The sequence below is a fragment of the Scyliorhinus torazame genome, chromosome 9, assembly GCF_047496885.1.
Source record: "Scyliorhinus torazame isolate Kashiwa2021f chromosome 9, sScyTor2.1, whole genome shotgun sequence".
Taxonomy (NCBI): Eukaryota; Metazoa; Chordata; class Chondrichthyes; order Carcharhiniformes; family Scyliorhinidae; genus Scyliorhinus; species Scyliorhinus torazame.
In genome coordinates, this window is record NC_092715.1 from 116,860,406 (window position 1) to 116,872,656 (window position 12,251).

A 12,251-nucleotide genomic window follows, 5' to 3' on the forward strand; every position below is an offset into this window, starting at 1 on the left:
GGTTTAGCAAACCACTCAGTTCAAGGACAATTACTGATGGGCAGCAAATGCTAGCTCAGGAGTGACACCCACTTCCCAAGAACGAATTAAAAAAAAAAAATTTTAATGAATAAAAAAAGGTTTATACAAAACTTTGCTATCTGTATCCTATCTCATATCAAACTCCACTCAGCTGTTGGATCTGTGTTTGGTGAACTATATTTAAAAGGACAAAGAAAATTGGTGGAGTGGGCAGATAGTTGGCAGATGAAATGTGAGATGGTGTATTTTGTTAGGAAGAACATGAAGAGACAATATGAAATAAAGAGTAAAATTCTAAAAGGTATGCAGGAGCAGATAGACAGTGCATATGTGCCTAGATCGGGGCGGCAGGGTGGCACTGCTGCCTTGCAAAGGCCCAGGTTCAATTCCGGCCTTGGTGGCTGTCTGTGTAAAGTTTGCACTTTCTTCCTGTGTGAGTTTCCTCCAGGTGCTTCAGTTTCCTCCAAAAGTCCAAAGATGTGCAGGTTAGGTGGATTAGCCATGCTAAAAAGAAATTGCCCCTTAGTGTCCAAAGGGATATGGTGGGTGACTGGGCCTTGGTAGAGTGCTCTTTCAGAGGGTCAGTGCAGACTCGGTGGACTGAATGACCTCCTTCTGCACTGTAGCAATTCTATGATCATTGAAGGTGGTAAAACAGCTGGAAAGAGCAGTTAATAAAGCATATTCAGGGCATTATTAATAGGGGCATAAAATACAAGAGCAAGGAAGTTGTGCAGAATTTACGCAAGATACAAGTTAGGCCTCAGCTGGAATATTGTGTACAGTTCTGGGTATCACACTGCAGGAAGGATGCAGAAGAGGTTTACAAAAATGGTTCCAGGGACGAGAAACTTCAGTTATGAAGATAGATTGGAGAGGTTGAGACTGTTCTCCTTGAAGAGAAGAAAACTGAGAGGAGATTTCATAGAGATGTTCAAAATCATGAGCGGGCTGGACAGAGTAGATAGGGAGAAACTGTTTCCGCCTTGTAAAAGGATCAAGAATGAGGGGGCACAGATTTACAGTGATTTGCAAAAAAAGCAAATGTGATGTGAGAAAAAAACGTTTTCATAAATCGAGTGGTTTGGGTCTGGAATGCACTGCCTGGATGTGGGGTGAAGGCAGGTTCAATTGAGGCATTCAAGAGGGTAATAGATGATGACTTGAATAGAAACAATATGCAGGGGTACAAGGAAAAGGCACTAAGCCATAAGGCTCGTTTGGAGAGCAAGTGGAGACATAATGGGCCAAATGCACTCCTTCTGCGCCGTAACAATTCTGTGATTCTGTGGTCCATCATGCCTACAACTTAGAACCTTGTGTTAATCCTTGTGTTCAAGACCCAAAATCCATAATCGTCTTCAACCCTATAACCCTCTGAGAACTGTTCCTCAAACCCTGGTTTCTTGTGCATCTGGGACGATCCTTTAAAACAGAGATGAGGAGGAATTTCTTCAGCCAGAGGGTGGTGAATCTGTGGAACTCTTTGCTGCAGAAGGCTGTGGAGGCCAATTTACTGTGTGTCTTTAAGACAGAGATAGATAGGTTCTTGATTAATAAGGGGATCAGGGGTTATGGGGAGAAGGCAGGAGAATGGGGATGAGAAAATAGCAGCCATGATTGAATGGCGGAACAGACTCGATGATCCAAATGGCCTAATTCTGCTCCTATGTCTTATGGTCTTATGCTATTTTCTAAAATGCACTTCTTTGGCCAAGATTTTACCTTTGAAATTCTCCTTTGGTTCAGTAATGCTAGCAATGAAACATTTTTCATGTTTTCATTTTTTCCTGCCCAGTATCACAGTTGATGTGATTCACTTGAGGTTAATTGGGATATTCCTCAAATCTAGGAGTTTAACATAGCTGCGAGATGTTGCTTGAAATTTAAGGCAGTGAGATATTAGCAGGAGCCAATGTACGTCAGAATGAAATATAAGGTAACATTTTGCTGTGGCAGAACATGTAATGGTGTCTGCTATTAATTTAAGCATGTTGTTGCACATTAGCTTTTAATTTTTATTTTGCATGGCAAATTGTTGAAAGTGCAAGCTAATAATGGCACATTGATAGACTTGAGTGAACAAGCAAGCAACTGTATTTCCTTAACCAATCAGATTGAAGGATCGTGAAATGAACAGTGCGAGAACTGACAAGGAAGTGTGAATTAGAATGGCTGAATTAAATATCAAAGCAGATACCGCTGAAGAAACAAGGAGAAGAAAAGATTGACTTTGGAGAGGAAGCTAAAGTGGCAAAGGCCAAGTTCGAAAAAACATTAAAATCTCCGACAGTTAAAACCTGAAGGATTGAGACTGCAAATGTATAAGGGAGGTTGAGTGGCAGTAATTAACACTTACTACATGTTAAAGGGATATTTAAAGGTACCAGGACAGTGCAGTGCTACTTAGGCAGCAACTTTTCAATATTTGAATTTAACTGTGCAACTGTCCCTTGAAGTCACTGCATTGTTTGCGCTTAAATGCCATTGGCAGGAAAAATCTGGGCCGTGATATAAAAGAAAAGGTAAAAATGAAAAATGTTTCCCTGTTGGTATTACTGATACTGAAAAGTTTTGTAAACACATCTGTTATCACCTTTTCCGTCGTTATGAAAATCTTTGCATATTCGCAGTCCACTTATTAATATATTACCTTTGAGTTTCACTCATACCCCGTTTTCATTTTAACTTCAGATCAGAATGGAAACACAGACATCTTTTGTCAAATGATGCCCTTCTATAGCTATGATGTTCCTCATACTTGTGGCCCTGATCCTAAAATCTGCTGTCAGTTTGACTTCAAGCGTCTTCCTGGAGGCAGAATTAGCTGTCCTTGGAGGATACCTCCAGTTGAAATACACGATGACAATGTTCAGGAAAGGTAACTTATTTGAAATCTTCAATCATCAAATTCAAGAATTATTTATTTGACTTAGAGTTATAGGAAGTAAATTTTTGCACAACACATAATTAAGAGGGGGCTAATGACATATTGGCTGGAATTCTACGGTCCTCGGGATTTTCTTTTCCCGCCGGCAATACAGCCCTGCAAGCGGGTTTACCGGCGGCGCTGGGTGGTTTCAATGGGAATCCTGTTGACAAGTGGGGGGAGGACAGAATCCCGCCACAGGCGAACAGCGCACCACCAAGAAACACGTGGCTGGGAAATCGGAGAATCGCGCCTATTGTTTCCTGCTGCCTCTGGCATAAAAATTGTATGTGCTTCAGGAAAATGATTATACCCACCAAATATTGCAAATGTGATCTCACCAGGGCCCTGGAGAAATCAAGGAGTAAAACTTATTTGAGATGTTTTGATATCAAATCATATCGCTCCCTGGGGAAAGGCAGCATAATCAAAAACTCCTCCCACGCGGCTTACTCACTCTTCCAACTTCTTCCATCGGGCAGGAGATACAGAAGTCTGAGAACACGCACGAACAGACTCAAAAACAGCTTCTTCCCCGCTGTTACCAGACTCCTAAATGACCCTCTTATGGACTGACCTCATTAATGCAACACCGTTTTATGCTTCATCCGATGCTGGTGCTTATGTAATTACATTGTGTACCTTGTGTTGCCCTATTATGTATTTTCTTTTATTTCCGTTTCTTTTCATGTACTTAATGATCTGTTGAGCTGCGCGCAGAAAAATACTTTTCACTGTACCGCGGTATACGTGACAATAAACAAATCCAATCCAATCCAAATGGAATTGTGATATTGGAGCATCAAATATATAGGCCACCTCCTTCCTCTGTGTTGTAAAAACACCTATTTCCTTTTCCTAGCACGTTGGACAGGGAGCGGTCCCTCAATTTATTTTCATAGAACTATAGAATTTACAGTGCAGAAGGAGGCCATTTGGCCCATTGAGTCTGCACTGGCCCTTGGAAAGAGCACCCTAATGAAGCCCACACTTCCACCCCATCCCTGTAAACCAGCAACCCTACCCAACCTTCTTTTTTTGGACACGAAGAGCAATTTAGCATGGCCAATCCACCTAACCTGCACATCTTTGGACTGTGGGAGGAAACACTGGGGGACCGTGCAGACTCCCCGCAGACAGTGACCCAAGCCGGAATCGAACCTGGGACCCTGGAGCTGTGAATCAACTTTGCTAACCACTGTGCTACCGTGCTACCCAAGTTGAGGCAGATATGTTAGCGACCTTTAAGACTTATCTGGATAGGCACATGAACAGACGGGGTATAGAAGGATGCAGGTGATTGGTCTAGATAGGACATGTGATCGGCGCAGGCTTGGGTGCCAAAGGGTTGTTCCTGTGCTGTACTGTTCTTTGTTCTTTTAAAGGAGGTTTACACTGCTATTAGTAATTTTCCAGTGCATTTTTTAAAATGTAAAGAACACTATATGATGTTAAGATACATTGTGCAAAATACAATCAAGTTCTTAGCATCATGATCTTGTGTACTGAGTTAAGGGCAGGATTCTCCAGGCCCCCGGCCGCGTGTTTCACGGCGGCGCGCCGCTCACTGGCGGCGGGATTTTCTATTCCTGATTGTCAATGGGATTTCTCATTGAAACTACCCCACGATGCCAGGAAACAGACGGGCGGGGGTGCTCTGCCAGTGGGAATAGAGAATCCAACAGCTGGAGAATTCCAGCCCCCTTTACTACTAATCTACCTGAGATGAGCTTAATGGATCTATTAGGGGGCGTATGTGACTCAGCTCCTTCATGCCATAACCAGCTGAATTATTGAAGTGTGTTGTCTTTCGAATATCCTTGATGACAGATGTCTTTTCCGAATTATGGTCAGTTGGGACTTTTGTCTACCTGAGTGTCTACAAAATAGTATTGCCAATCTTGATCACTGATGATGGCAAGTAATTCTCTAAAACTGTCTGTAAAATTCCCGGAGCATGTATTGATTGTATCTCTTTGAAACTATTTTGGAACACAGTAATAGGAGTGTACAGGACCAGTAAATATCGTTGTGTGACATGAGGTTATCCATTTTTCCCAAATGATAGATATCACCTTACAGCATTTTCTTATTATATTGTAGAACTGACTGGCACCAACATGGAAAACAAGGTAGGTTTTCACAGTGCCAGAGACCTGGGTTCAATTCCAGCCTTGGGTGACTGCCAGTGTGGAGTTTGCACTTTCTCCCCGTGTCTGCATGGGTTTCCTCCAGGTGCTCCAGTTTCCTTCCAAAGTCCAAAGAAGTGCAGGTTGGGTGAATTGCCCATGTTAAATTGCCGCTAGTGTCCAAAGGTGTGTACACTAGTTGGGGATATAGGGTTATGGGGACAGGGTGGGGGAGTGGTCCTAGGTAGGATGCTCTTTCCGAGAGTTGGCACAGACCCGATGGCCAAATGGCCTCTTTCTGCACTATAGCGTGGGTTTCCTCCGGGTGCTCCGGTTTCCTCCCACAGTGCAAAGATGTGCAGGTTAGGTGGATTGGCCATGCTAAGTTGCTCCGAAGTAGGATTGCAGGGATTGGATGAGGTATTGGGCCTGGTGGGGTTCGCTTTCGGAGGGTCAGTGCACACTCGTTGGGCCAAATGGGCCAAACTCGTTCTGCACTGTAGGGATTCTATGACATCAGAATTCTATGATTCTAAGGCCCGTGTGATTCTCTGAATCTTTCCGGCTAGAACCCCATGTAGACTGTCATTTACCCTCCCCTTTTTCCATGCGAGAGGAGAGACCAGAAATTTAATTCCCATCCTTGCTATGCTCTTTATATTGAGGATTAGCTTCCAAAGTAGCCAATCAAAGCTAGCACCTTGAATCAGAAACCTGCCACTTGACTGCACTCCCCAACCTTTCCCTCCTCAAGTCATTCTTGTATTACATGTGTGGTTGTCTCAGAAACATATGAATAACCTGACAAAATTAAGGATGAGCTGGCTGTTCTAGGGGATGAAACGTCTGTGAGTGGTGTCGGAGGGGCCCCGTGTACCATGTACATATGTTTTGGTCCTGCCTGAAGCGGGAATGGTTTAGGACGGTTTTGGTATACAATCTCAGGGGTCTTGAGTGTGGATGTGGAGCCTGATCCCCGAGAAGACATATTTGGGGTGTCGGATTGGCCGGAGTTGCAGGCGGCAGCGGATGTCTTAGCCTTCGCCTCGCTGATGGCTCATAGGCGGGTCTTTTGAGGTGGAGGTCAGCTTCTCCAGCCTGTGCCTCGGCGTGGCGGGGGGACCTGCTGGAGTTTTTGACCCTGGAGAAGGTAAAATTCGAACTGAGGGAGGCGAAGGAGGGGTTCTACAATTCTTGGGGTTTGTTCACCACACACTTTTGGGAGTTGGTTACTGCTGATTGTTGAGGGGGGATCAGGGAGGCGTTTGGGAGCTTTTCTGTGTTTGGGTGGGATTGTTTTTGTATTGTTGGGGTTGGGGTTGTTTTTTTCTTTTGTATGGTGAAAATGGGGAAAATTTGTCAAATAAAAATATTTAAAAAAAAAGAAATGTATCCTGGAGGAGGAGGGCAACCCCTCCCTGTGGCCATGAAGGTCACAGCAGCCTTCATCCTTTGTGCCACGGGAACATTCCAAGGCTCAATGGGAGACCTCTGTGGCATCACGCAGTCACCCGTCCACAAGTGCATCTGTGACATAATGGGTGTATTCTACGCCTGGGTCTTGGACTACATAAATTCCAAACTGAACCATGCCCATCTGAACAAGAGGGCCGGGGGACTCGTTGCCTACACTGATGTGCCACAGATGCAGGGGCAGTCGATGGCATTCATGTGGCTCTAGGCACTTTGTGGCATCAGGGAGTCTAGAAGGGAGGGTGAGGCTAGAAGGTTGTGAATAACAACAAGTTTTTATAAGGTGAATGTGGTTTAGTGATAATTTATTTTGACCCACAACTATCAGTGCCTAACTTCACCTGTGCCCACTCTGTGTCCCTGAGACTTCTTCATCTGGTGAGCCTTCCCACAATGTCTAGGTATTTTCCTAGGATGCACATCAGAAGTGGAGGTGGCCTGCTGCCTTCCATACCCTATTGCCTGAGATGGCCTAGGTGGACATCCTCTGGAGGGCCCAGGCTAAATTTTGGGTGGCACAGATGTTGCTGTGTCACCCTGTTCTGCCCGCTGTCCCTGAGATGTACTGATATCAGAAAGGGGGGAATGAGTTGTGCTGGTGACTCCTAAGGTCTCCTGGGTGGAAAGCCCCAGGATGTGCATCAGCACTTCCTCCTCCCTCCGGGTAATAGTGTGCCCCTGGATAACCCCATGGGAGGGGCAACTGGAGTGAGCTCCAGAAGCCTCAACGTCATCTGGCTCTGCCAGTCCTGGAGGTCCACCAATGTCTGCACCATGTTATCAAACCCCTCGGCAATGGTCTCTGTGTCTGCACTGTGGTCTCAAAGCCCTCAGCCATGCTCTTCGGGGACTGAGCCACACTTTGGAGTTCACCAGTCATGGCTCTGACATCATGCCCCAGACGTTCCGCTGCGGACGCCTTCCTTTAAGTGTTGGCTGGGTGCCACTCAACGCCAGCAAGATCTCCAGCGACTGAAGATTTTTCAAGTCCTACATTCGGCCTCACAGTCGCAGGAATGTCGTTGACAACCCCTTTTGTGATTTCCGGCTCTGTCTTTGCATCTCAAGCAGCTGAGGATTGAATATGTCCAGAGGCACAGCACCTGACTGGGATCCAGCAGACCTCCAACTGTCCGATCTCTGGGATGCTTCTGTCTCCACCTGATTTGCATCAGAAACTGTGTGGTTCTCACCAGATAGTGACCCAGAAGCCTTTCTGTTAAGTTAGCCGACCAAGGTGCTTGTCTCTGTTAATGGTGGATGGTGTGAGGGATAGCCGTGAGGCATCATCTGCATCTTCCTCGGAGATCTCGTCGGAGGTGCTTTTGTGGATGGGCGGTGGGGCACTGCTGGTTGATGGGCCAGGCTCTTTGGTTGATGTTCCTGCAAGGTAAGGGACATGGTTTAGTACATGGCCTGGTGGGGGGCATGTTTGTTTTCTGCTTCTTTATTTATGGTAGGAGGGGATGCTGACATGAATGGAATTGGTTAGACCATAAGACATAGGAGCGAGTCCACTCCACCATTCAATCATGGCTGATTTCAACTCCATTTACCCGCTCTCTCTCCATAGCCCTTAATTCCTCGAGAAATCAAGAATTTATCAACTTCTGTCTTAAAGACACTCAACGTCCCGGCCTCCACCGCCCTCTGTGGCAATGAATTCCACAGACCCACCACTCTGGCTGAAGAAATGTCTCCTCATCTCTGTTCTAAAGTGACTCCCTTTTATTCTAAGGCTGTGCCCCCGGGTCCTAGTCTCCCCTGCTAATGGAAACAACTTCCCTACTTCCACCCTATCTCAGCCATTCATTATCTTGTAAGTTTCAATTAGATCTCCCCTCAACCTCCTAAACTCCAATGAATATAATCCCAGGATCCTCAGACGTTCATCGTATGTTAGGCCTACCATTCCTGGGATCATCCGTGTGAATCTCCGCTGGACCCGCTCCAGTGCCTGTATGTCCTTCCTGAGGTGTGGGGCCCAAAATTGCTCACAGTTTTCTAAATGGGGCCTAACTAATGCTTTATAAAGCTTCAGAAGTACATCCCTGCTTTTATATTCCAAGCCTCTTGAGATAAATGACAATATTGCATTTGCTTTCTTAATTACAGACTCAACCTGCAAGTTTACCTTTAGAGAATCCTGGACTAGGACTCCCAAGTCCCTTTGCACTTCAACATTATGAATTTTGTCACCGTTTAGAAAATAGTCCATGCCTCTATTCTTTTTTCCAAAGTGCAAGACCTCTCACTTGCCCACGTTGAATTTCATCAGCCATTTCTTGGACCACTCTCCTAAACTGTCTAAATCTTTCTGCAGCCTCCCCACCTCCTCAATGCTACCTGCCCCTCCACCTATCTTTGTATCATCGGCAAACTTAGCCAGAATGCCCCCAGTCCCGTCATCTAGATCGTTAATATATAAAGAGAACAGCTGTGGCCCCAACACTGAACCCTGCGGGACACCACTCGTCACTGGTTGCCATTCCGAAAAATAACCTTTTATCCCAACTCTCTGCCTTCTGCCTGACAGCCAATCGTCAATCCATGTTAGTACCTTGCCTCGAATACCATGGGCCCTTATTTTACTCAGCAGTCTCCCGTGAGGCACCTTATCAAAGGGCTTTTGGAAGTCAAGATAGATAACATCCATTGGCTCTCCTTGGTCTACCCTATTTGTTATCACTTCAAAGAACTCTAACAGGTTGATCAGGCACGACCTCCCCTTACTAAATCCATGCTGACTTGTCCTAATCCGACCCTGCACTTCTAAGAATTTAGAAATCTCATCCTTAACAATGGATTCTAGAATCTTGCCAACAACCGAGGTTAGGCTAATTGGCCTATAATTTTCCATCTTTTTCCTTGTTCCCTTCTTGAACAGGGGGGTTACAACAGCGATTTTCCAATCCTCTGGGACTTTCCCTGACTCCAGTGACCTTAAAAAGATCATAACTAACGGCTCCACTATTTCTTCAGCTATCTCCTTTAGAACTCTAGGATGTAGCCCATCTGGGCCCGGAGATTTATCAATTTTTAGACCTCTTAGTTTCTCTAGCACTTTCTCCTTTGTGATGGCTACCATATTCAACTCTGCCCCCTGACTCTCCTGAATTGTTGGGATATTACTCATGTCTTCTACTGTGAAGACTGACGCAAAGTACTTATTTAGTTCCTCAGCTATTTCCTTGTCTCCCATCACTAGATTACCAGCGTCATTTTGGGAGCAGCCCAATGTCTACTTTTGCCTCCCATTTGTTTTTAATGTCTCAATAATAAATATCTCACTTGAGACTGGTCATCTGGGTGATTCACTCTCACTCTGCGATTCTGGGCTATCATCTCCTACAGGGACTTGAAAGGGGATGTTATGAGTTGGACGGCGAGTGGGTGAGATGTCGAGGACAACTGGCATATGTTGGCTCTGTGCAGGGAAGGTTCTGATGAGGAGTGGTGGGGGAGGTTTGAGGATGATGCTGGGAGATCGGGTGCTGGGAACCTGCGAGGTGGCGGCATGTGGGTTCAAAGAACAAAGATAACAAAGAACAATACAGCACAGGAACAGGCCCTCCAAGCCTGTACCAGTCATGATATCACCCTAGTGCTGTATCCCTCTATACCCATTCTATCCATGTATTTGTCGAGATGCCTTTTGAACGCTGTTAATGTATCTGCTTCCACAACCTCCCCTGGCAGTGGGTTCCAGGCACACGCCACCCTCTGTGTAAAAAAAAAAAAAAAAAAACCTGCCACGCACATCTCCTCTAAACTTTGCCCCATGGACCTTAAACCTATTCCCCCTAGTGACTGACCCCTCCACCCTGGGAAAGAATGCCTGCCCATCCACTCTATCCATGCCTCTCATAATCTTGTAGACCTCGTTCAGGTTCTGTATCCATCTTGCCACCTCACCTTTGATCCCGTGTGACTTCACCTTTTGTACCAGTCTGCCATGAGGCACTTTGTCAAAGGTTTTACTGAAGTCCATGTAAACAACATCCACCGCTCTCCCCTCATCAATCATCTTTGTCACCTCCTAAAAAAACTCAATCAAGTTAGTGAAGCACGACCTCCCCTTCACAAAACCCATGCTGTCTATCGCTAATGAGTCTTATTTGTTTCCAAATTGGTATAAATCCTGTCCCTGAGGATTCTCTCCAATAGTTAATCCTCTACCGACGTGAGGCTCACCGACCTATAGTTTCCTGGATTATCCCTGCTACCTTAAACCTTTCAAGGTGACATTTCGGGGATGACTGATGGGTCGAATGCCAAGGGGAGGCGAGGTGAAGGAGAATCCTGTTGATCGCAGTAGGTCATTCATTTTATTTTTGTCCTTTTGATGAGGCTGCTGTCACTGACCAGTGCTGCCAATGTCTCCCAGGCAGGATTGCTGACTTTGCTGGAGGGCCTCCTGCCAACACACGGGTAAATAGCGGCACACCTCTCCTCCACAGCATCCAGCAATCGGGCCAGTGCCCCCCCTGGAGAATCTGGGAGCTGGCCTTCTAGTGGCCATCCTCCTGGCTTGACTGTGCGCTAATGCTGTAGAGCCATCTAAATGTAGCGCCCCCTTGATTGAAGTGATCAGATGACACCTGGGGGTGGAAGAATGAGGTGCTCCACACTTCAGGCGCAGTGTTTTCATGTGGGGGAAACTCTTTTTAACAAAAGTGCCAAAAGATTGCACTCTAGATTGTGCCACCGGGGAAGGTGGGATTACTCTCAATTTTTGCGCTGAAAATTACACTTTGTAATTTTGGGGGGAAAATTGCTCCCACTATATAAATATAACCCCTTTGATAGAATCTCCTCATCTTGTCCTAGAAATTCTTCCCCAATAGTATTTGCAGCTATTTGTTTTTTATTTGTGTGCTCTTTTGACTGACAAACCTCTGAGGGATGATAAAAGAAAAATGAAAATAAGAATGAACAAAAGAAAAGGTGAGAATATAAGTTACTTCTCTCATACTTAATGCTGGTTCGACCTTTCAGGTGTACAAATTTGGGAACACAATAAAATTTACCTTACGGAGAAGAAAAAATATTTTGGAAACAAAGAAAATAGACTAAAATAAATAAATGTATATTTAAAACATAGCACAAGCCCAAACTTAACTCAAAATTGGCTTTGAGTCAGGAAGTTGTAAGTTTGAATCTCATTCTGACTTTTGCTGAGACACCAAAGTAAATGTGAGACCAAAGCAATTCATTACAGATAAGACACTGAATAAATGCTTCCTCTACATTTGTATTTGCTAAAAGAACACATTGTACACTTATTTAATGATCACTGTAAACTCAGTACATCAAATATTTTGTCTTATATTTTGCTTTCTTTATTTTGAAGAGCCAAACTCATCTTGGACCAGTACAGGAAAAAGTCCAAACTTTTCCGCACCAAAGTTGTCCTGATTCCTCTGGGGGATGATTTTCGCTACGACCAATGGTCAGAATGGGACCAACAGTTTCAAAATTATCAAAAGTTGTTTGATTATATGAATTCCCATCCAGAGCTCCATGTTAAGGTATGTTAAAACCTAGACTACAGTACAAGCACAAGTATATATTTTAATGTGAAGAAATATATTTATATTACCATTTTGTTTTCTGTATAAGATAGATTGCGAAGTGATTTGAAATTTTTATGTTAAGGCTTGCCTCATATAAACTGATGGTTTTTATAAAAAGCAAGC

The 12,251-nt window shown here is 44.7% G+C and overlaps 1 protein-coding gene across 5 annotated transcripts in view; it reads left to right on the top strand.

Moving 5' to 3' along the window:
• Positions 1–12,251, top strand: part of man2a1 (mannosidase, alpha, class 2A, member 1) — a 327,615-nt gene that overhangs the window by 112,783 nt on the left and 202,581 nt on the right. For all 5 annotated transcript variants that reach the window (XM_072516408.1, XM_072516407.1, XM_072516409.1 and 2 more), the window contains 2 exons: positions 2,716–2,902; positions 11,906–12,083. In XM_072516408.1, the coding sequence (XP_072372509.1) occupies positions 2,716–2,902; positions 11,906–12,083 (365 nt within the window). The remainder of the gene's footprint in view (positions 1–2,715; positions 2,903–11,905; positions 12,084–12,251) is intronic.